The sequence below is a fragment of the Mastigoproctus giganteus genome, chromosome 2, assembly GCF_048544385.1.
Source record: "Mastigoproctus giganteus isolate SK-2022 chromosome 2, ASM4854438v1, whole genome shotgun sequence".
NCBI lineage: Eukaryota > Metazoa > Arthropoda > Arachnida > Uropygi > Thelyphonidae > Mastigoproctus > Mastigoproctus giganteus.
Window position 1 is genome coordinate 136,922,352 of NC_143576.1, and position 24,698 is coordinate 136,947,049.

At 36.6% G+C, this 24,698-nt stretch overlaps 1 protein-coding gene across 2 annotated transcripts in view; it reads left to right on the forward strand.

Annotated features, from left to right (window-relative positions):
- LOC150089587 (uncharacterized) overlaps positions 1 to 22,431 on the forward strand; it is a 200,379-nt gene extending 177,948 nt beyond the window's left edge. For both annotated transcript variants that reach the window (XM_090389557.1, XM_090389556.1), the window contains exons 6-7: positions 1,908 to 2,007; positions 20,312 to 22,431. In XM_090389557.1, the coding sequence (XP_090245683.1) occupies positions 1,908 to 2,007; positions 20,312 to 20,404 (193 nt within the window). In that variant the 3' untranslated portion in view covers positions 20,405 to 22,431. The remainder of the gene's footprint in view (positions 1 to 1,907; positions 2,008 to 20,311) is intronic.
- The last annotated feature ends 2,267 nt before the right edge of the window (positions 22,432 to 24,698 follow it).

Consider the following 24,698-nt stretch of genomic DNA (forward strand, 5'->3'; position numbering starts at 1 on the left):
AATGTTCACGGCGCTTTAAAATTCACATTTTTTTAGGTTTCATTTTATATTAAACTCCCCTCCCATCCTGTTGTCCCTTCTATACACACACGTACTCACCATATTGAAATTCCACATTCTCTGTCAGTGGTACCAATTTTTTGATATCATTACAGTTTTTTATCTGCTTATATATGCTCATATATGTGCTTTTCCTGCAAGGATCCTCAGCAGTCCTAGTAATCCCTTAATTCTGGTTTTCTAGTCTATTGCATGACTCAATAGAAGCATTATAAGAATCAATTTTTTTTTACCTCAGTTTTCTGCTGCTGTCAAACTATGAGTACGTGATTTCCCCCAAGCTAACAGTTTTCCAATCCACCTGACACTGCCTTGAAAGCATCAGGAAATATCCTTGTACCCCTTCTATTTCAGTGTGATCCATTACTGTAAAAACAGTCTCTCGTGATAAAAAAGCACAGACCATGATGTGAAAATTTCTACCCTGTGAGCCTTGCATAGCCTCTCCTGGCTCATGAGTTTTTCTCACCAGTGTCCCATACCTGCTGAGTAAATCCTCAGATCTCCTATTCCTATTGGAGGCAAATTGCTGCTATGGATAAAGGGGTGGTTGAGGGGGAGAAGACAGAGAGTGGTAATCAATGGACACTGCTCATCGTGGACTGATGTTATTAGTGGAGTCCCTCAGGGCTCAGTGTTGGGTCCATTATTGTTTTCTGTATTTATAAATGATATTGATGATGGTATATCGGGCTTAATGTCCAAGTTTGCAGACGATACAAAGGTTGGCAGGGTTGTCAAGGACACTACTGACACTATGCTGCTGCAACAGGATCTGGAAAGGTTGAGCAGATGGGCTGAGAGGTGGCAAATGAAGTTTAACATTGACAAATGTAAAGTACTACACATGGGAAACAGCAACCCCAGAGCAATGTATCAACTCTGTAGTACTACACTGACAGTGGTAGAGAATGAAAGGGACTTGGGGGTGGTTGTGCAGGCAGATATGAAGTTCTCTGAGCAGTGCAGACGGGCTGCAAGAGTAGCTCATGGAGTATTGTCAATGATATACAGGAATTTTTCCAGCAGGAATAAGGAGGTGATTATTCCATTGTATAAGGCGATGGTCAGGCCACACCTAGAGTACTGTATACAGGTCTGGAGGCCTCATTTCAAGAAGTATGTAGAGCTGCTGGAACGAGTACAGAGAAGGGCAACAAGATTAGTGTATGGAACAAAGGGGTGCTCTTACAAAGAAAGGCTTAAGTTTTGCAAATTACAGTGTCTGGAGACTAGGCACCAGCGAGGTGATCTGATAGAGGTGTATAAAGCCTTGAATGGTTTAAGCATGCTCAATGCTGATGGGATTCTTCCTCTAGCTCAGAAAAATCACCTGAGAGGGCATAAATTCAAATTGAGGAAAGACAGATGTAGGATAGACGTGCGGAAATTTGCCTTTAGCCAGCGGGTGGTTGGTTGGTGGAACAGACTTCCATCCCTTGTGGTGGAGGTTGATAGCCTAAATAAGTTTAAGGCTCAGCTGGACAGGTATTTTGAACGAACAGAGGGGTGAAGTGGAAGTGGTTTTTTTTTTTTTTTTTTTTTTTGGCTGATGCTGCATAAGCTTGCTTTCTTGCATCAAATGCCTCTACTAATGCTAATGCTAATGCTAATATCATACCAGTGTGTACAACGGTTTATCATTTATTGTGCCCTTAAATTTATATTTAATTCACACACACACACACACACACACACACACACACACACACACACACACACACACACACACACACACACACACACACACACACACACACACACACACACAATATGTATACACACACACTATATATATATATATATATATATATATATTTAATTTGCATGTATTATCTTCTTTACAGAGCAAGCACTGCTCGTCAAGCATCAGCTTCAGATGTAGATTCAGAAGAGGAAAATGAAGAAGGAGATTATACAGTTTATGAATGTCCAGGTTTAGCACCTGTGAGTAGAACTCTCATGCAGTAAATATTTTTTGTAAAACCAAGATATTTTATATTTAAATAAGTTAAAATGATTGTATTTATAATTTTTGAATTGAATTAATTGTGAATAAATTATGAATACTCAGAAATATAACTTTTATGTTAAGCTTGACATATTGCCCTGTTAAAGAATACAGACTTATCACACTTATCATTATACAGCCTGCATTTGTAACTTGGCCATGAGTGAACACAAGTAGTCCAGAGGCAGGTTTACATTATATAGGAATTTGATTGAGTTACACACCCACATACACACTCTACTCCTTCATATTTTTGTGAGGGACACATTCAGTGGATGATCACAAATAGGTCATGGGCTCAAATATAACTTTTTAATGAGTTAAGTACACTCTATCCAGTGATGGTGAACCTTTAATGAAATTTGCATTCAAAATAAAATGCACTGTCAAGGTAGTCTTCCCTCGTTGTAACCCCAAATGATATTCGGACCCTGATAATCCTTTTTTAGTTACAGAACTTCATTTTCTCTTTAACATTAGCAGTTCATTATTATTGCATTATATCGATACTTATAATTAATAATTACTAGCTAATCTATTTAACATATGCTTGAAAAAGAAGATTACACACTGAAATGAAGACTGATGTATTGTATAATTGTTAATAATAGAGTGAAAATTTGATAATCCAGTATCTGATCATGCAGGTCATCAACATTATATAAAAGGTTCACAAGCCAACATCCACAGACCGCAGCAGTGGAGGAAGGATTATTTTTATTTATTTATTTAGATATTTATTTATTCATTAGTTATTAACCTACAACACACAGTAACTTATAATATTAGAGGAGCATAATTACATTTATGGCATAGGTAGCAAGCCATGAGATTGGTTTGCCATTTGTGAGCAAATTTTAAGCTTATTGATGACAGAGAACTCAGAAGAGTTTCTTGATCCCTCACCTCTTAGCCTTTAGGCACCTTGCAAATCATATTCAACAACTTCCTCCTCCTCCTGTTTTAATATTAGGTGTTCTTAATGTATATAATTTTTTTTTTCTATATATTTCTATCTATCTATTTGCTCTTTTACTAGTTTTACTATTAACTTGGGAAGTTGATGAAAACCTTCTGGGGAGTGATTGCTTCCCACTGATATCAACCTTGGGTAATGGAAAGCTTTTAAATAGTAGTAGTAGTAGTAGTAGTAGTGGCATGTGATGCAAGAAAGCAAATGTATGAGCTTATGCAGCATCAGCCAAAAAAAAAAAAAAAAAAAAAAAAAATCACGCCATTCCCTCCAAATGCCTGTCCAGTTCCTCCTTAAATTTATTCAACCTATCAACTTCCACAATGACAGATGGAAGTTTGTTCCAGAAATTAACCACCCGCTGGCTAAAGGCAAATTTCCGCACATCTATTCTACATCTGTCTTTTCTTAATTTGAATTTATGCCCCCTTAGGTTCGTAATCTGAACAAGTGGAAGGATCCCATCAGAATTCAGCGTGCTCAATTCTATGGCATCATCTCAAATCCCCTGAGATGATGCCATAGTGGAACCCCAATCACTCTAACTGGTATGCTTATGGTTAGTTAGCATTCTTTGGTATCACCATAGTTAGTCAAGAACCAAGCACTTTTCCAGTAACACATGTCAGTGAATGTGTTGTTCAAGCTGCAACAGTCACAATACCAAAAGCTTCTATATGATTCCCATCTTTTCCAAAATTGCGGTGGAATGTTGACAATGTTGCAACTAAGAAAGCACAAAATAAGGCTTGGAATACTTTTGACACTACCTACAACAGAAAATCTCATAATTTTTAAAGTCAGTGGAATTGAGTATAAAGTTGATAAAATTAAGGATAGATATTTCTCTCATCCCACCTCGACCTTGATTATAGAGGATGTGCAACTGCTGACATACTAGGGGAAACTTTTTTCAGTTATCTTAGCAAAGACTCTTTCTTTAAATAATTCCTTGCCTTCAAGTAATGGAGTGAAAAGCAAGGAATTAACTTTACTTCTGTAGGATCTGAACAGTAACAGGCCTTTCACTAAAGAAAGTTACAAATTTTTCTCTCTCTCTCTCTCTCTCTCTCTCTCTGTCAGTCTAAAGCAAGTAGTACAGTTGGACCAAATGATATTTACTATGACATACTTAAACATCTTCCAATAGCATCTCGGGAAGGATTACTTCTCCTGTATAGCCAGTTATTTCTTGGAGGAAAGGAACTGTATTAGCCTTTCAAAAACCAAGCAAAGATCAAAGTAATTACAGTCCTCCTAGTGTTAAAAAGAATGGTCAGTACTCAAATAGTATGTACTTAGAAATAAATTATATACTTTCTAAAGCTCATTGTGCCTTTTGAATAAATAGATCGACATTGGATTATCTGATTAGACTCAAAGCACATATTCAAGATATTTTTATGAAGTTGAAGCAATTTAGTATCAGTCTTTTTTTTTTTTTCTTTTCTTTTCTTTTTTTTTTTTTAACATTGGAAAAGCATATAATATTTAGTGATATGATAAGTTCAGCTTCAGAAGCCTCTTTCCCTTCTTTATTAAAAACCTTTTAACTGGCCTGTAGAATTCCATCTCTCCCTATCCTTTAGCCAAGAGGAGAGCATTCCCATGGATCTGTTCTTAGTGTTACACTCTTTGCAATCAAGGTTAACTTCCTCCAGCTATCTATATTGCTGAAAGAGTTCTCTTAGGCATTTAGCCAAGAATTATATTTTATCTATATTGCTTTTTACATAATTTATTTTAGCTTTTTCTGCTAGTCACATAACATGTTACTGATAGAAAGGCAAATGCAGCAGCAGTGCGTAGCACATGCTTCTTGATTAGACCGGGGCTTGAGTCCATGGCCACCAAATACGGAGAATGTGGAAAGGTCAGGGAATGACCATCGCATATCCCTGGAGTAATATGGTCTTAGTTGCTAATGCTCCTAAAAACCAAACAACAGCAAATGCAGCATGCCATTACTTCTCTTGGCCAAAGTTTTTTTTTTTTTTTTTTTAATTTTCTTTACTAAAAAACTACCTGTGTGCATTTTTTTTCAGAACTTACATCCCACTTATTTAACATGGTAAATTTTTGGGCATAATGTTTGATAGTTAAGTTAACCTTTTTTGAGCATATCTGTCAACTAAGAAAAGAATATTTGAGGAAAGCATGAACATCTTCATGCACTAACTTCTACATCTTAGGGAGCACACTGCTGCAGTATTCTTTGTTTGTACCAAGCTCTTATTAGATCTAAATTCCAAGTGCTACCTCTGCTTGAGAAAGTGCCTCTCATTGAATGGATTCTGTCCATCATTGTTTCATATGTGTTGCCTTTGACATTTGCTGCACATTTCCAGTTACTTGCTCATATGTTGATGCCAACAAACCACTTCTGTCATCCTGCTGAATTCAGATGTCCTTTGCAACATACATATAAACTGAAATTGCTGTCCATCACCATACATGGTCACCTGTATTTGAACTATTTTGGGGAAAAACCTTATTTTCAAAAGGTCAGTTAGCCTTTGGATAATTCTTATCCAGAAGCTAACTGACCTTTTGCTATCTGAATTCCAGAATATTTTAATATACTTATCATGACAGTAGATCATGTTGAATAATCTTCCCAAGAGGGTCATCTCTCCTTGGAACATATGCTTTCTAACCATTGACCTTTCTATGTGGACCTTGAAGGTCACTACTGCACATTGCATTCATTAGCAGTCACTCTGTATGCAGAGCTCAGTTCACTGACTCTCTACCAATCTGCACCGACAGTTCAAAGTTCAAACATTTGGTAAAATCTGCTACTGTTTTTCCACATTTTATTGTATCTAATCAGCTTCCTTTACAGTGCAATATATATATATATATACTGTAGAGCTTCATGCTATTGAACTTGCTTTAGGCCAATCTCAAACCAAGCAATATATAGAAAAAGTATAATATCATAAACAGATTTACGAAGTGCTCTATAGATGCTAACTGCAATCAGACCATATTCACATCCAGATTGAAAAGAGGTTATAGTCTCAATGAGCTAGTTTCAACTAATGTTGAAATGTTGAAATCTGTTTCTGTCAGATCCCAAGTCACTCTGGGATCAAGGGAAATGACATGACCAATGAGGCTGCCAAATATGCAAAACCCTTCAAGGACCTTCTCCCAGCAGTACCATACATTAACTGCAAACAATTAATCTGATCCAAATGCTTGTCAATATGGCAAATGATGTGGTGCATCCTTTGCCATGTTGATACATGGCACATTTGCAGGAGAGATATAAGCTATATTAAATCAAGCCTATAATATTATGCAAAAGTTTATGCAAAATATGAAGGGAAGTTATTCTGAGTAGGTGTCAAATAGGACACAGTTATCTCATACTTTTTATTGTTGAGAGTTGATGATCCACCAGTATGCATCTACTATAATATTGCATGAACAGTGCAATATACATTAAGACCCATCTTTTATTAATGAATGCCATACTATTTTTTCTGCTTTTGGACACTTCCCTGATCATTTTAATTAAGTTAGATTTTAGCAGATGATGGCAGTATCCTACACATCTTTTCCTTTCTGAAAAGAACAAATTACTGTCACCACACTTCAGTGATTTTAAATCAATGGCTAATATTATATTGGCTTTCTCTGCCAGCTGTTATTGGCATATTTTACTTATACATCTTTCATAGACATAGTGTCTATATCTATGAAAGATGCTGAATGTTTTATTAATTTAATTTCACCAGGACACATTATGATCTTTACTGCCAGTATATCATAAAAAAAGTAAAGCAATCAACTGGCCAATCTTCGCTTTAGCCTGATATGCTTTCTAACCATTGTTTGTTTAGTTTTGACCATACATGAAAAAGTATTTTCTTGTTCATGTATTGGCCAGCAGGACTTAAATGGCCTAGTTAATGCAACAGTGATATCAATTTGCCTTCACACATTGTGCCAATCTCAAACAAATGGCATTGCCTAAAGGATTATCATCATCAGCCAGTTTGAATCCACTGTAGGATGAAGGCCTCTCCAGCACTTTCCAGTTCCTTCTGTTTTGTGCAATGGCCATCTATTTGCTGCCCATGAACTCTTGATTTTCATCTGTCCAACTCCATTGTTGTCTTCCAGGTTTTATTTTAGCTCTTCTTGGGTACCATTCTGTTATTTTCTTAGTCCACTATCATGTCTTTGAGCTATGTGTCCTGCCCAAGACCATTTCAATTCTTTAGTTTTGACAAAAATGTCCTTTATTTGTGTTTGCTGTCTAATCCATGCATTTCTCCTCTTATCCAATAGTCTAATTCCTAATATAATTTAAAAGAGGCCATTTAATATCTGATGACCAACCAGTAAGTCTTGAAACAGACTGCCATATTAGTATTTGTCATCCTTTAAATAAATGACAGCATAACCTTTTGGAGATACCATTTATTTGAAAGTAGTACTGTACCAGGGTAATTTATTGTTAAGGCAAAATTTTGTTTTTTTTTGTTAGCAATAAGATAAATTATTCCATTGCATTATCTAGGCAGTTTAAATCCAGCTCACCACAAAGGCTTGTGAAAGGGCAAGATAGTCCTTCGAACTTTATAAAACTTTGATAAGGCCAAATTAGCATTAGCATTAGTAGAGGCATATGATGCAAGAAAGCAAGCTTATACAGCATCAGCCAAAAAAAAAACCCCTTTCCATTTCAACCATCTGTTAACTCAAATGTTTGTCTACTTTTTTTTTTATTATTTTTATTTTTTTTTTTATGTAAACCCCAAACACGAGAGGTATTAGAACCTATAGTACTTAGTACCGTGCTTGGGTTGGAGGTTGAGAAGACGAAAGAAGATATTTGTTGACGTTGGACTTGAACTTCTGTAGACTGTAATTTTCAGAAAATACGTATGAAGGAAGGTTGTTCCAGAAAACAGCAGTTGAATGAATAAATGAGGAAGATGAAAAGTTGGTTCTGTGAGTTTGAAGTTGGACAGTAAATGGATGTTGGCTGGTGGCGGCATGTGTTTGGACTGTTTTGAAAGAGAGAGCGGGAATTATAGAAGCCAATTCAGAAGAACAGTGCCCATGGAAGTATCTGTAGAAGAGGCATGCAGCAGAAACAGTACGTCTATGAGACAGCGAGTGTAGAGATTCTGTTAGAGATGAATCATTAATTAACCTAACTGCCTTCTTCTGAATGGAATCAAGGAGCTTAGAGAGAGATTCTGGGGGCACCACCCCAGATGTGGGAATAATATTCCATGGCAGGGCAGATTTGCGATTTATACAGAGTGAGCAGCTGTTTGGAAGAAAAGTAACGCCAAGAGCGAAAGAGAAAACCAAGTTTTTTAGATGCAGAGGAAGCAGTATTTGTAATGTGCTTGTGCCAAGAGAGATTAGAAGTCAGTGTAATCCCGAAAAGAGATATATCATTTTGCCTAGAAATCGGAGTGTCACTAAAGATAAGCATAGGAACAGAAGAATCCTTTTTGTGAGATATAAGACAAGACTGAGTTTTAGAAGGGTTGAAATCAACTAAGTTGTCTTTGCCCCACTGGAGAATTACCTGAAGATCGGCATTTAAGGAATTGGTAGCAGATATTCGAGAAGTTGAAGCTCATTGAGCAGAGCAAGGTTTCTCAAAATGGAAAGTAGAATGCAATGTGCTATCATCGGCAAAACTATGGATAGGATTTCCAGTCAATGGGAGAAGGTCGTTAATATACAAAAGGAAAAGAGTGGGGGGAAAGAACTGAACCTTGGGGGACCCTGGCATTAGTGGAGAAGTTAGAAGACAGAGAGCCATCTACCATCACCCTCGGTGAGATCAGAGAGAAAACTGGATAACCAATTACTAAAAACAGTTGGCAAACCATAAGATGGAAGCTTGTTTAGAAGACCTTTATGCCAAACACGATCGAAAGCCTTTGAGATGTCAAGAGGGAACTACTTGTGTTTCACCGAACCTTTCCATTGAATTAGTCCATAAATGGGCAAATAAGCCAGAACATCACCAGTGGACCGACACTGATGGAATCGATACTGGTGATCGTTACTTGATTTCGATACTTGATTTCTCCATTACTTTAGAAAGAGTAGAAGTAATTGCAATGGGACGATAATTGGATGGGAGGGATTTATCACCTTTTTTAGGAACTGGTTGGATATGGGAAAATTTCCAAGCAGAAGGAAAAACACCTTTGGAATAAGAAAATGAAAAAAGGCTGCAAAGAATAGGAGTAAGTTCAGGAGCACAGGTTTTGAGAACAAGTGGAGAAATACTGTCGGGACCTGGAGCTTTCTTAGCATCAAGATTCTTCAAAATCCTTCTGACATCATTTTGACGGAAGCCCACAGGAGGCATTGAATGGAGCGTGTTGGGAATGGTGGGAGGTGTTTTACCAAGATCATTAATACATGAGTTGGAAGAAAAATGGGATGCTAGCAGATCAGCTCTATCCTTGGCTGAAGTGACAACAGAACCATTTGGTTTGGACAGAGGTGGGAGCAGAGATGGGCAAAAGTTGCGGCCAATAGCTTTGGCAAGAGACCAGAATGCTTGGCTACCATTAGGGCAAGAAGCAAGTTTTCTACTCTTAGCGTGTTCAAACTCTAGTTTGGACTGATTAATAACTGCTTTACAATTGTTGCGAGCTTTGGTGTAGGCAGAAAATGAAACTGAAGAATTAGAAACAAGCCAATTAAAATATGCAACATTCTTCTCTTGAACAGCCTTACACATTTATTGGAAAACCCAGGTTTACATAAAGGACGAGATTTTAAAGTGGAGTGTGGGATAAAGGATTCCATTCCTGCAAGAATAATTTCACTGACACGATCTGAGCAAATTTTGACATCAGAAGTTTTGAAACAGTAATCCGACCAAGGAAAAGAAGAAAATAAATCTCGCAGGTCATCCCATTTTGCATTCTTGTAATGATAAAAACATGAGGTTGGGAATAGCCATGAGATAAGGGCTCAGCCATGAGGTAAGGGCTCCATTGGAGAAGAGACAATCACCAAGTTATGATCTCAAGCACCTAAAGGACCTCTCACTTCGACCGTGTACATAGAAAGGTTGTTTGTGAGAAAAAGATCAAGCGTGTTGGCTGATGATTAGGATTGTACGGTATTCTTGTAGGTAAATGAACAATCTGTGCAAGGTCATTAATAATTGCAAAAGCCTCAGCATCTTGACCAGCTGGGTCAGTGTGACTAGAAAACAGAAACCAGCTGGAGTTGTGAACATTAAAATCGTCAAGGAAAATTACCTCACTGTTAGGAAAGTTGGACTGGAGAAAGTCAAGTTGCAAAGAGAGGAAGTCAAAGAGCTCCAAGTGATTAGTGGATTTGGGAGAACGGTAGAGACAACAGATGCATTTTACACAATGAGGTAGAGAGATTTTAAGCCAGAGAAGATCAAAGAGAGGAGATTCCAAATTGCCCAGTCTCTGACAGGGAATATCAGAATGGACATATGCACATGTACCACCTTTGAGGCGAAAGGAATCATACAGCGAATAATTTGGGCATCTGAGATGAGCAGTTGTTGAATCAACCGAAAACTGAGATTCTGTCAGAAAAAGTACATGGGGTTTGGCAGACTGGAAGTGGAAATGGACATTGTTGAGATTAGAATTGAGACCACGTATATTTGTGAAATGAATTAGAAAGTGCTTGGGAGGTTTCGATCTTTTCACAGATAAGCTTGCTCTATTAGTTTGACAATTCATCGTGTATTCAATAGTAAGAAAAAGTGGGTGGGACATGCTGTATGAAGTAATGAAATTTTTGGATATGCCGTACTCATGGTAAGAATATACCCAGATCCTTGACATAACGTGGCCTCGGCAATGCTCCCCGCATACACACTACTCGGACTCCCTCCAGTCACTATCTGGCAGAATAGAGGTAGCAAGATTATACACTAGCTGATCCGTAGGCCTCCTAGAGAGTTACCAATAGGTTCGGTTCGGTGTGCTAACTAGCAGCTGGCCTGCGAACACCGTTTTAGAGCTGTACCCTCGAAATGTAAGGAATATTGGATCTCGCCACGATGTTCATCATAACCTCAAAAGTTATCAATCATACTGCATGATGGAAGAGATAGGGAAGGGTTGACTGGAACTTAGCTCTAGAGACTAAACTTGGGTCCACCACTTCAAGCTTCAAGCTGTCACAGACCGTCCGGACTTCGCCGAAATTGGGTCTGCTTGACTTGTGTCACCCGAATATCAGTTCCATCAGCATTTTAGACTCCGAGGTAGCAAGTGCAGCTTGCTTGGCATATCTGAGAGAATGTCTGTGACAACCTCAACGATTGACAAGGCTGTCATCATATACTCCCTCCTATTGTGTCTAGGCAGGATTGCAGACACTTTCAAATTTAACCCTAACTCACGACTTTTTTTCAGCATTGACCTGTACTTGATTAGTAAATCCACAGATCTCTTACACTTAATGTCATTAGTGCCAACATGTACAATGATATCACCTTTTGTGCCCTTAAAAGATGATATCTGCTCTACAACATCATCAACTTTTGCCCCTGGCAGACATACCATGGTCCTATTCCACCTATCCTTTTTGCACAATATATTTCCCATTTCCCTGACAGTTGAGTCACCAATAATAACTAGCTCCTGTGGGTCCAGTGCATTCTGCCCTGAAGGTTGCCGCTGTGTTGCCTGGTGCATAAGAGTGTGCTCTGGAATTGGTTGGGCAGCTGAGAACTTGATGGGCCCCTCATTTTAATTCCTTTGAGGGCATCCACCTGACTCTTCAAGCTCTCATACCATCAGAACACTGAGTTGAGACCTAATTTCTTCACATTTTCTACACCTAGCACACACAAAGATATCCTCCATGGCTAGATCATGTTCTGTTCGAGAGGGATCCGCATACATGTCACATTTTGCACATTTTTTTTAGACTGTGATGTGTTGGAGAATCGTCCCCTATGGTTTTCTTGTGTACCACAGCAGTTTCGCTACTTTGTGAAAGTTGCTTTACTACTCTAGTCTGGGGAATGATTTCTGTTTAAATACAATTTAATTAACAATAAAAATTAAAAGGATTTATAAATTTAATTGATTAATAGCCAATACTATACTAAGCTAGCAGATTCCTACTACAGTGCTACATATTACGCTATCTAGTTATACGTAATGCTATTCCATACCGATACTACACAATGGTGGCAAGTTTCGAAAGTTACAAGTTTTACATACTAAATAATAACCCACAAAATCTCTATCCAAGTTCAAAATAAACTAAGTATCGTAACTAGGAATATAAAGCTACTTCTAGAAAATAAATTAATATGCCAAATTAGTCAATAAAATGGTAAAAATTTAAGAAAAACTTCTCTATTAGCTGGAGACATAAAAAAAAAAACTTTGCCCGCGTTGAGCTAATCTCGTTCCCATTGATTTAGTTTTAGCTATTTTATAACTTTGAAGTGTGTATAATTAACTGTGTATAGTTAATTTTCATTAGCATCCAAAAATAAAATTAAACTTTGTGTGATGCCACTTGATCAGTGAAACTCTTTCTAACATAACGTGTGCAAGATAGTTATAGCTCAGTTTAAAGTTTATGAATGCACTGTGCCATCTCCACAGAATTGTTTCTGACTGCATCGCAGTCAAGGTGTGCCAAGTCCGGCACACCACAGAAGGCCGCTGTATCCGAGTGGTCCAGCGCGCGGGTGCATAAGTACATGTGCCTTGAGTGACCCGGGTTCAAGCCCGTGACTGCTGAATACGGTGCTGTTTCTTGTATTCTCTCTGTCTTGTGAACTCCTCTGACCATGTGGTTGTCCTGGAGTATAAACAGAAAATTTATTTATTAACCTTTAAAGTTTATGTGATGCCTGTGCAGAAGACTGATTTCAGCATTTACAAAACTATTCAAAGAAAATTTGTGATCTGTGAATAATGAGATCATAAATACAGAGGGTAGGATAGTTTAGTTTTATTCCTGTTATTTTATACCAACTAGATTATTTCTGCACCAAAGAAAAGCCTGAAAAAAAGACTTGGAAACATACTATTTGTTTCAAAATCATTTTAAGTTAAATTAACATTAAAATTTTATTTAAGCAGTGCACATAATTTCCAGGAGAAATTATGTGCACAAAATAATTATATACCATATGTTTAAACTGATTCTGTAGGGTTTTTTGACACTTTACTTTTTAATACTGCAGTAACTGGAAATAAAATATGGCAACAAAGGAAGTCTAAGCTGAAAGACTAAAATTTTGGAAGGTTGATTTCTGATTGCATATGTTGTTTTCTGATTGCGTAAGTTCCTGTTGGTTGATATTGTTCTAACTAGTTCTAATGGTGGTCTCTAGTTCATCTTTGTATGATTCTGGTTGAACATCTTGGGAGCTGCTATATTACTGCTGGTATGAGTTATTCTGTCTTCCGCTATAGTGGTGGTTGTGGCTGTAGCCACTTCATTTGAAGTGTTGATATTATCATATTTTTTAATAGGAAGCAGTTGGGACTGGCCTAGATTCTTTAAAAACATTTGAAGCAGAGTTTATTCTGTGTTTTCTGTTACGTCTTGCTGAAGATATAACTCGATTGATTTGACTTGTGTTCCTAGTAATATCTATGTGGGTTTAGTTTGGATTTGAAAACTCTCTACATCCTTTGTGATTGGAACCAATCACTAGAGAAAACTTGGGCATTCTGAATCTGCATTTAAGTGGAAGAGATTTATCCATAGGATATTATGTAAATTTTAACTGGTTGGCATAAATTTGATGAATTTGAAGTGCTGGTCAAGACACAAAAAGCAGATATTGTTGGTATATCAGAGATGTGCTGCCACATGGATATAAGCAGTGCAGAATTGGAATTTGGGGAGTACAATATGTACAGAAAGGATAGACAGGACAGGAAAGGAGGAGGGGTTATGCTGTTAGTTAAGAAACACATAAAACTTAAGGAAGTGCAGTGTAGTGTGACATAAGCACTGGGAAAGGGAAAATGAAAGTAGGTGTGTGTTATAGGCTTGACGAATCTGATGAGTATAATGAGCAATTGTGCAGAGAAATAGAGTAGACCAGTAAACTAGATTGTGTTATCATGGGGAATTTTAACTTCCCAGATATTGACTGGGACTTCTGGGTTAGTCATTTGCACACTAGCAAGACTTTTGTGGATTTATTGGATGGCTGTTTTCTTCAGCAACATGTTCAAGAGGCAACCAGATGGAAATATGAGAAATCATGCAAATGGCAATGATGATAACCAAACATACATTTTATTGCATTTACCTTTACAAATTGAAATGACAAGTTAACGTAATAGTATTATGTACTGTAAATCAGCAAAATAAGTCCTCAATATTTTGTTGCTCCTCCTCGAGCTGCAATTACAACCTTGCAACAATCTGGCATAGAGTTAATCAACTTCTGGATATATGGTTACCCAATTTTGTCGTACCACACCCTTACAATGCTATCCTGCAGCTGAATCTTGTTGGCTTCATCTGAGAAATTTTAGATGACATTATGTACCAGCAATTTTCAGTAGGATTCAAATCTGCACTTGCTTGGCCACTCCAACACAGTAATGCCAGCATTTCTGAGGTATGACTGCACCTTAAGGGAGAAAAACAAGGGAAAACATTGGTATAAGTATGTTTTAAGCCTTGTGAGACAAGAAAAACTCATTAAATGTAAATAGCATAAAACTTACCAATTTTACTGTGTGGCCAAGTGCTGAGTCCTGTTGAAAAATGCAGTTTTGGATGTCTGTGTGTTGATCCCTAATAACAGGTTTCAGGCACTCCTCCAAGATAGTGTATGTTTCTGCATTTACTGTTCCATTAATAAACTTAATTTGCCCCACCCCTTTTCTTGTTATGGATCCCCCGACCATCTGACTGGCAGGGAACTTTACAGTCAGTGTTATGCAGTCAGGATGATATGGTGTCCCGTTGCTCTTTTGGAGGGTGCCTCCATAGCCAGGTGGGAAGGAGAAGCAGTGCATAGCACACGCTTCTTGATTAGACTGGGGTTCGAGCCCATCACCACCAAATACGGAGGATGCGGAAAGGTCAGGGAATGACCACCGCATATCCCCGGAGCAATATGGCTTTAGTTGTTAATGCTCCTAAAAACCAAATAACGAACAAATAACGTAACGTTGCTCTTTTGTCCATGAAACATGCATTTTAGTCCAATCAAGTTGCTTCTTCTTCATTTGTTGGGCCAACAAAGGCTTCTTCTTAGGCTGTTAGGCATGCAGACCACATTCCGAAAGCCGTCTTTGGACAGTTTATGCACTTCGGGAAAAGGAGGTGATTATCCCTTTGTATAAGGTAGTGGTCAGGCCATACCTTGAGTACTGTGTACAGGTCTGGAGGCCTCATTTTAGGAAGGACGTAGATTTGCTTGAGTGTGTACAAAGAAGGGCAACAAGATTGGTGAGGGGAACGAAGGGGTCCTCTTACAAAGAGAGGCTGGAGACTAGGCACCTGCAAGCTGATCTGATTGAGGTGTATAAGACCTTGAATGGGTTGAGCATGCTGAATTCTGATTGGATTCTTCCGCTTGCTCAGTTTATGAACCTAAGGGGGCATTGATTCAAATTGAGGAAAGACAGTTGTAGAATAGATGTGTGGAAGTTTTCCTTTAGCCAGTGGGTAGTTGATTGCTGGAATAGACTTCCATCTGTCGTGGAAGTTGATAGCTTAAATAAATTCAAGGAGGAACTGGACAAACTTTTAGAGGGAATAGTTGTGTGAATTTTTTTTTTGGCTGATGCTGCATAAGCTCATATGCTTGCTTTGTTGCATCCCATGCCTCTATTGCTATTACTATTACTTGTTTCAATGCCAGAGGCTAGGACAGAGCAACAGTTATACTTTTTTTTCTTGGTGTCAACTGAACATATGGAGCCATGCTTACACCTGCACAAAACAGGATACTAATGAGCATGTATAACCTTCCAATGCCGTATTTATAGAAATGGCTGATGCAATACCTTGCAGTTACTGTCTGATGCAATAGAACCATTATCTGACGCAATACCTTTTGCTTTGAAACAAGCAAAATGACTGTAATCAAACAATATCTTATACGTTTCACTACAAATGTTACTTTTTTTTTTTTAAGAAGATGCAGTTTTTTTGTCTGCCACTGTACATTGATGACACATTAGGAATACTCTATGGGAGGTTATGTTAGAAGTTTATCAAACACCAGTGGGGAGATAAATGACTTTGTCATAACTGAAAGGAAAGTGGAAGAGAAATTGTTGAAGCCGAACATAAAAAAAAATCTGGGGTGGATGGGATCTATTCAATTATAATAAGGGAGGCAGCAAAGGAGGTGAGCAAACCCTTAGCCATAGTTATGAGAGCATCCTTGGATTCAGGGGAGTTCCCTATAGATTGTAGATGTATTCCCAGTTCATAAAGGGGGTCAAAAGGCAACATGAGTAATTACAGGCCTGTCAGCTTAACATCGGTTCCAGTGAAAATAATGAGTTACTGATTAAAGAAGTAACACCAGATCATTTGGATAGGCATGCAATTATACTGCAATGACAGCATGGATTTGATAAGTGGCAGTCTTGTCTAACCACTCTGATAGGTTACTATGATGCAGTGACCAAAGAACTGAATTCAAAAATAAATTTGATATTATATACTTGGATTTCAGGAAGGCATTTGATAATGTTGCACATAAAAGACTGCTGTACAAACTGGAGTAATGTGGCATTAAGGACAAGTTACTGCTATGGATTGAGTGGAAGTTACTGCTATACAAGCCTGACGTAACTGAGTGGTCAGGAGCGTGAGTGCAATTGCACATGCTCTTTGAGTAAACCAGTGGGGAGATAAAGCCTGAAAAAGGGTTCAAGCCCATGACTGCTAAATATGATTAACATTTGTATTGATTGATTTATTGTAAACTCCACTGACCTGGTAGTCGTGCCGGAGTATAAACAAGATTGAGTGGAAGTTACTGCTATAGGGCACCTCCGTAGCCAGGTGGGCAGGAGCAGCAGTGCGTAGCACACGCTTCTTGATTAGACTGGGGTTCGAACCCGTGATCACCAAATATGGAGGGTGCGGAAAGGTTAGGGAATGACCACCACATATCCCTGGAGCAATATGGCCTTAGTTGCTAATGTTCCTAAAAACCAAAACAGCAACAACAACAACAACTGCTATAGATTGAGTGGATGGTTAAGTGGAAGAAGTAGAGATCCCCAGGGTTCAGTGCTGGGCCCATTGTTGTTTTCAATATTTATTAATGATATTGAGGAAGTTATATCAGGCTTAATGTCAGAGGTTGCAGATGATAGATGATACAATGGTTGACAGGGTGATTAACAACAGTAATGATGGTATGCTACTGCAACAAGATTTAGAAAAAATCAGGTTGTTAGGCTAAGAAATGGCAGTTGAGGTTTAAGTTTGACAAATGCAAGGTACTGCATATGAGTAGCATCAATCTCAGAGTAATTTATCAATTGTGTGGTACTACACACTCAGGGTAGTGGAAAATGAAAAAGACCTGGTGTTACTGTGCAGTCATATATGAAATTCTCTGAGTAGTGCAGGGGTGCTGCCAGGACAGCTCAACGGGTTTTGTGAATGATATACAGAAACTTTGCTAGTAGGAATAAGGAAGTGATTATTCCTTTGTACAAGGCTATGGTTAAGCTGTACCTAGAGTATTATATGTAGGTCTGGAAGTCTTACTTTAGGAAGGATGTAGAACTGCTGAAATGGGTACAGAGAAGGCCAACGAGATTGGTGAAGGAAACAAAAGGGTGCTCTTACCTAGAAAGGCTTCAGTTCTGAAAATTGCAGTGTCTGGAGACTAGACACCTGTGGGGGTGATCTTGATTGAGATGTTTAAGGCTTTGAATAGATTGAGTAAGCTGAATGTGAATGGCATTCTTCCTCTTGCTGAGACTACACACACATGAGGGGGCATAAATTTAAGTTGAGGAAGGATGGTTGCAAAATAGATGTGCAGAAGTGTTTGATTGTAGGAATAGGCTTCCATCTGTTGTTGTGGAAGTGAATGGCTTGAATAAATTCAAGGAATAACTAGAGAAATTCTTGGATGGTAAGGAAGAGTGTGTGTGGGTTTTTTTTTTTTTTTTGTTTTTTTTTTCAGCGATGCTATATAAGCTTGCTTTCTTGCATCATTTGCCACTACTGTTGCTGTATATGGGTAGCAGTAATCCCAGAGTAACATACCAACTGTGTGGTACTGCACTCAAGGTAGCAGAAAATGAAAAGGACCTGGGGTAATTGTGCTGATACGAAGTTCTCTGAGCAGTGTAGACAGGCTGCCAGGACAGTTCATGGGGATTTGGCAATTATATACAGGATTTTGCTGACAGGGATAAGGTGATTATCCTTCTTATCCTTACTGCGGGCTGACCATTGCCTTATACAATGGTCAGCCCTCATCTTGAGTACTGTACTGCATTACAGGTCTGGAGACCCCATTTTAGGAATGATGCAGAGCTGCTGGAATGAGACTGCGAGGGGATAATCACCTCCTTTTCCCTGCTAGCATGGAAAAGGAGGTGATTATCCCTCTGTATAAGGCAATGGTCAGGCCATGCCTTGAGTACTGCATACAGGTCTGGAGGCCTCATTTTAGGAAGGATGTAGATTTACTTGAGCGTGTACAGAGAAGGGCAACAAGATTGGTAAGGGGAATGAAGGGATCCTCTTACCAAGAGAGGCTTAAGTTCTGAAAATTGCGGTGGCTGGAGATTAGACACCTGCGCGGTGATCTGATTGAGGTGTATAAGGCCTTGAATGGGTTGAGCAAGCTGAATTCTGATGGGATCCTTCCACTTGTTCAGATTATGAACCTAAGGGGGCATAAATTCAAATTAAGAAAAGACAGATGTAGAATAGATGTGTGGAAATTTGTCTTTAGCCAGCGGGTGGTTAATTGCTGGAACAAACTTCCATCTGTCGTTGTGGAAGTTGATAGGTTGAATAAATTTAAGGAGGAACTGGACAGGCATTTGGAGGGAATGGTGTGATTTTTTTTTTTTTTTTTTTTTGGCTGATGCTGCATAAGCTCATACATTTGCTTTCTTGCATCACATGCCACTACTACTACAAAGGTGTCTCTTACCAAGAAAGACTTCGGTTCTGCAAATTGCAGCACCTAGAGACTAGGCACCTGCGATGTGGTCTGATTGAGGTGTTTAAGGCTTTTTACAGCTTGAGCAAACTCGGTGCCAATGGGATTCTTCCTCTTCCTCAGACTATGCACATGATGGGACATAAATGCAAATTGAGGAAGGATGGTTGCAGAATAGATATGCAGAAGTTTGCCTTCAGCCAAAGGGTGATTAATTGCTGGAACATGCTTCCATACATTGCTGTAAAAGTAAGTAGTTTGAATACATTCTAGGAAGAACAAGACAATCTATTGGAGAGGATGGATAGGTAAAATGGAAATAAATTTTTTTGTTTATTTATTTTATTTTATTGTTAGTATTATTATTTATTTTTATTTATTTATTTTTTTTTTTGGCTGATGCTATATAAGCTTGCTTTCTCATTTAATTTTCCACTATTGATACTAATACTAAAAAGCATGCAGAGACAATCAGTATATAAGAAACAATTCTTTGAAACATCTTACAAAACTTTTAATTAGTTCATATTTCTAAAACAAATTCCTATTGCTAAAAGATATTTGAACTTAAAACTTAAAATAACTAAAGAAAATCAATAATTATAAAATTTACCATGGCTGTGATGCAGTCATACACTATAATTGCATTCCTTTTTATATCCTTACCATTGCAGTTGAAAACAACACTTCACCATAATGAAATGCTGTGTTCCTGGTGTACCATACATCCATATTTTTAAAAATACCTTGGGCACTTGTTTCTATGTTAATTATTTTTATACTAAAACAGTAAGTTCCCAAGGAATTGTTTGGTCTCCCCCCTCTTATTATTGGACATTTTCGTATTCCCTTTTTTTTTTTTTTAATGGACCTATTGATTTAGTATTAGTGCTGGTAAAGTGGTCTAAGGTTTTGCCAATTATCTATTAGGCTTTAAAAGTGAATAAATTAATAACAAACTTTTTATTATTAAATTAAAAATATCAAAATTACTGTTTCTTGAACGTAATCATTTTTAAATAAATTGCCTAATTGAGAGATATTCTTTATATATTTATTTTATTGTCAAAACTATAATAAGATTTTACCAGAATGTTAATTGCACATGTTTTTATTTCAGACCGGTGAAATGGAAGTGAAAAATCCCCTATTCAATGATGATTCTACACCTGTTTCTCCTCCTGTTGTGGCTCCGAAAGCTGCAGATAAATAAAGGCATGTGAACTTTCCTGCCTACCGCCAGATCTGCATGTCTACTCTTGGTGCTGTCCTTCATGTTACTTATTAGGAAAGCTTAAAGCTTTTGTTGTGAAAGCTGTAAAATATATATTTTTAATCTGGTTTTCTATTTAGGTTCCTAAATTTGTAGCTAGTAATAAGATGCTGATACTAATTACTGTTTTGACTTAATATATGCAGACTTTACAGTATACTAGAGCTTGCGCTAATAACACTTCTTATATGACATTCTACCTCTAATCATGAAGACGGCTTTTGCCTAGGAGCTTGTATATTTCCAAACTTGTGCTCTTAATTTATTCTTAATGACTGTATTTAAAATGATGTTTATTCTCACAAATATTTGTAGTTGTTTCACTACAAAACGTTCAAAGATTGACATGATCTTTATGTGATCTGCTTTTACAGGACAAATAATGTTAACCTTTTTCCATACATTTGTTCTTTGTAAAATTAATAAATATAATATTGTGATCTGAATTTGCAAATTCCATTCACTTGAGAACATTAGATCTCTAGTGAGCAGTATTAAATCTGTTTATACGCATAGTTTTTAATTTAAATTTTTGTTTTTTCTGCTACAATCCACATGTATTCACTATATTTGTATATTTATTTTATTAAGTATAACTTTTATCATGTTTAAAATTTCCAAATTTGCAGGCAAGTACAGTTTACTTTTGTGCATTCACTGTCATTTAATGTATATATGCCTAAACAGTTAATTAGTTTTATCTTTTTGATAGCCAAACTACATAGAATTAACCTAGAATATAAATATTAAGTTTCAAAGTACTCAGCTATTTATGTAAAATGTGTACTGAAAACAGCCAACTTGTAGATACATTTGTTTATTATTGAATTAAAGATGTCACTTTTTAATTGCATGCCCATTGTGAAGTAGCTGGTTAAATGTACACAGTTTAATTTTATAATCCATGTTCTACAAGTAATTGCAAATAGAAAACCTTTTAAAATTCTTTTCTCTTGGTAGGCAAGGCAAGATGTGTGCTTCATAATGCTAATCTAGTCATTTATTTTATTATTTATGAATTCATTTTACAGCAACAATTTTTGAAGTTTCTTTCCATTTAAATTTAGAAAATTGGTAATAAAATGTGTGTGTGTATATATTTATATATAGAGGGCAGTAGCACAAAATGTCTTGAAAACATTTTACATGTTGAAATTATTTTGAAGATTCTTTTTTTATATATACAAAATTATTAGATATCTTTCATATGAGACTTGTATATGAAACTTAGTGGGATGCTTCATATATTGTTAATGTTTATGTTCTAAGATTTGAAAGAGAATTCAATGTTAAATTGTTGTTGAAGTAGTAATATTTTGAAGAAGATATTTAAAAAAAGTGTTTATCTGGAACAATTTTGCACATACACACATATAAACACACATAACAATATATGTATATATGTATGTTCATCATATTTTTTAAATATCCTGCATTTTTTTATTTGGGCTCAAAAAAAAAAATGCTTGTTACTGAAAAAGATTGAATTTTGAAATATTTTTTGCAGATTTTAAAAACTTTTATTAAGAATGGAGATGAAGTTTGAGTTTAAACTTTAAAGGTTTTTACTAGTCTATTGACTGAGCGTAGTAAATCCGCTTCACAACAGTTTTCTGTTTGTCTGCAGTTCAATATATTCATAAAATAAAATGGAAAAATGTAGTCCTCCCCCAACCCCTCCCCCCACATTCAGTCATACTGATCACTAGTTCTGCCAACTACATATTCCCCAAGTTCTTAATTCCAGGTCTTTGTTTTTTGCTTAAAATTTTTATTGTAGTACTTCAAATCAGATACAAATAAATATACCCTATAGTAATATTACGGAAATATATATGACTAAATAATAGCAAGAAATTTATCCATAAGAAAAAAGCATATACAGGCATACCTCGAATAACGAATAGGATGCGTTCCACGAATTTACTTCGTTAAGCGAAACTTCGTTTTCAGAGGTAAAAATACTATGGCCAGAATAGGGATACGTTCCTACGTAAAGAAAATGAAAAGCTTTTTTTTCGAACAAAGAAAAGTTTTATTAAATAAACAGTCAACTTACATACAAAGTGAAATCACATTTTAAAATATGAGTCTAAAGTTGATTGCTTATGCTTTTTTTCTCTTTCATTTAACAATTGCCTATACGGAGTTATTGCATTTAACACTGATCGCTTAACAATAAAACTTCTTCCTAAATCAGGATCATTTTCACTAAAAAAATTTAAAATGTTTTCAATGTCATTTAAGCACCTTTTTAAATCTTTGGTTGTTAACACTTTTTCGGCATGAACTTCTTTAACTTCGTCTTCATTATCTTTGTCTTCGTTGCTAACAAGGTTTTCTAAATCTTCCATGAAAAACCATCATCTTCTGCATTCAATAAATTTCTAACATCCTCTTCATCGACATTTTCGAAACCTATTGATTGAACCATCTGGATAACTTAATTTCTAATTTCTTGGACGTTATTTTCTTCTTCTAGTACAACTTCTGGCCATATTTTGCGCTAAACTCCATTTAAGCATTTCTTAGTGACTTCTTTCCAAGAACTATCAATGTTTTCAATTGCGTTTTTAATGGTGTAGTTTTTCCAAAAAGTTTTAACTGTCATTTCCTCTTTATCCTCTAGTTCAGTTAAATTGCTTAATGTTCGACGCAGATAATAAGCTTTAAATGATGCTATTACTCCCTGATCCAATGGTTGAATCAGGGAAGTTGTGTTTGCTGGAAGAAACACAACTTTGACAGGAATGCATGTGTCCATCGTATTAAGATCAGTAGGATGTCCCGGAGCATTGTCTAACAACAAAAGAGCTTTTTCTTCAAAATTGTTTTTTTGACAATACCGTTTTACTTCAGGACAAAAGTGGTTAACAAACCAATCAGTAAATAACTCCTTGGTAACCCACGCTTTTCTATTTGCTTTCCATATTACAGGTAAATTCATTTTTATGTTACCTTTTAACGCCCTCGGATTTTCTGAATGGTAAACTAATAACAATTTTAATTTATAATCGCCAGAGGCATTTGATCCAAAGAGTAACGTTAAACGGTCTTTGGCTGCTTTGAACCCAGCAGCTGATTTTTCTTCAATAGAAATGAAGCTTTTTGTTGGTAGCCGTTTCCAGAACAAACCGCTTTCGTCAACACTGAACACCAAATTTGGTGGAAAAATTTCACGTTCAATTATTTCCTTTAGTTTTTCTGGAAACTTATTTGCAGCTTCTCCTGTTAATTTTACACTATGAATCCTGGCCCGTTTTTTAAATTTCTCGAACCAACCACGAGAAGCCCCAAAGGTTTCCGTAATTTCTTCAGTTTGTTTAGATTTCAGGTGATTAAACTGGAATATTTTTTTTATGTTAAATGGGGCTTGAAATTGCGGACTTCGTTATATCGAAGCTTCTTTATCAGAGGTAACGTTAACCGAGGTATGCCTGTACATCAAGACCTCATCGTTCACAGTTTAATTTTTCATGGAAAAATATGTTGAGACAATACCTTACTTGTTGCAGGCTAGATGAATAAGGTGCAGTTTGGGGTAATCACTTGTAGAGCTTAACCCTACATTTTTCCCAGGCATTTAAGTCTGCTGTTTATGGATTGCCATTCATAGAGACCATTTATAACATACTTGGAAATCAAGAAAAAAAAAAGAAGGCGTGTTTGTAGGCTAAATAAGGCGAATTTCAAAAAAATGTTTTAATGGCAATATTATACATATATTTGGGTCTGGAAAGAAAAAATAATAATTAATAAATTATGAAAAGTTGTTGAACAATGTAAATACCTATATTTTGTAGAAAAATATGTGTATAATCATGTCATTTGGATATTTTTGTGAAATTCATCTCATTTAGCCAAATAGATAGTGACTTTTTGGGACACCCTGTATTGTATAAATAATTATTTTTCTACCTCTAAGAAAATACATTATAGTTTTATTTTATTTTATGATCTGCATAATTCTTTTTTTTTTTTTTTTTTTTTTAATCACATTCCCAGTTGCCTTCCTAATAATTGGATGCAAATTCTGGAATAAGAAAAGAAAATTTTAATTAATAACCAGCCAGAAAGTGTAAAATAAGTTAATAATAATATAATTTTATACAGAAATGTTTTGCAGTTTGACTCTCCTTGCCCCTAGATCCTTAGACTTACTGGTTGCTGACACCATCATGAACATAGCCTGCAATGAGGTCCTACCATATTTTTACATATATATATATATAAA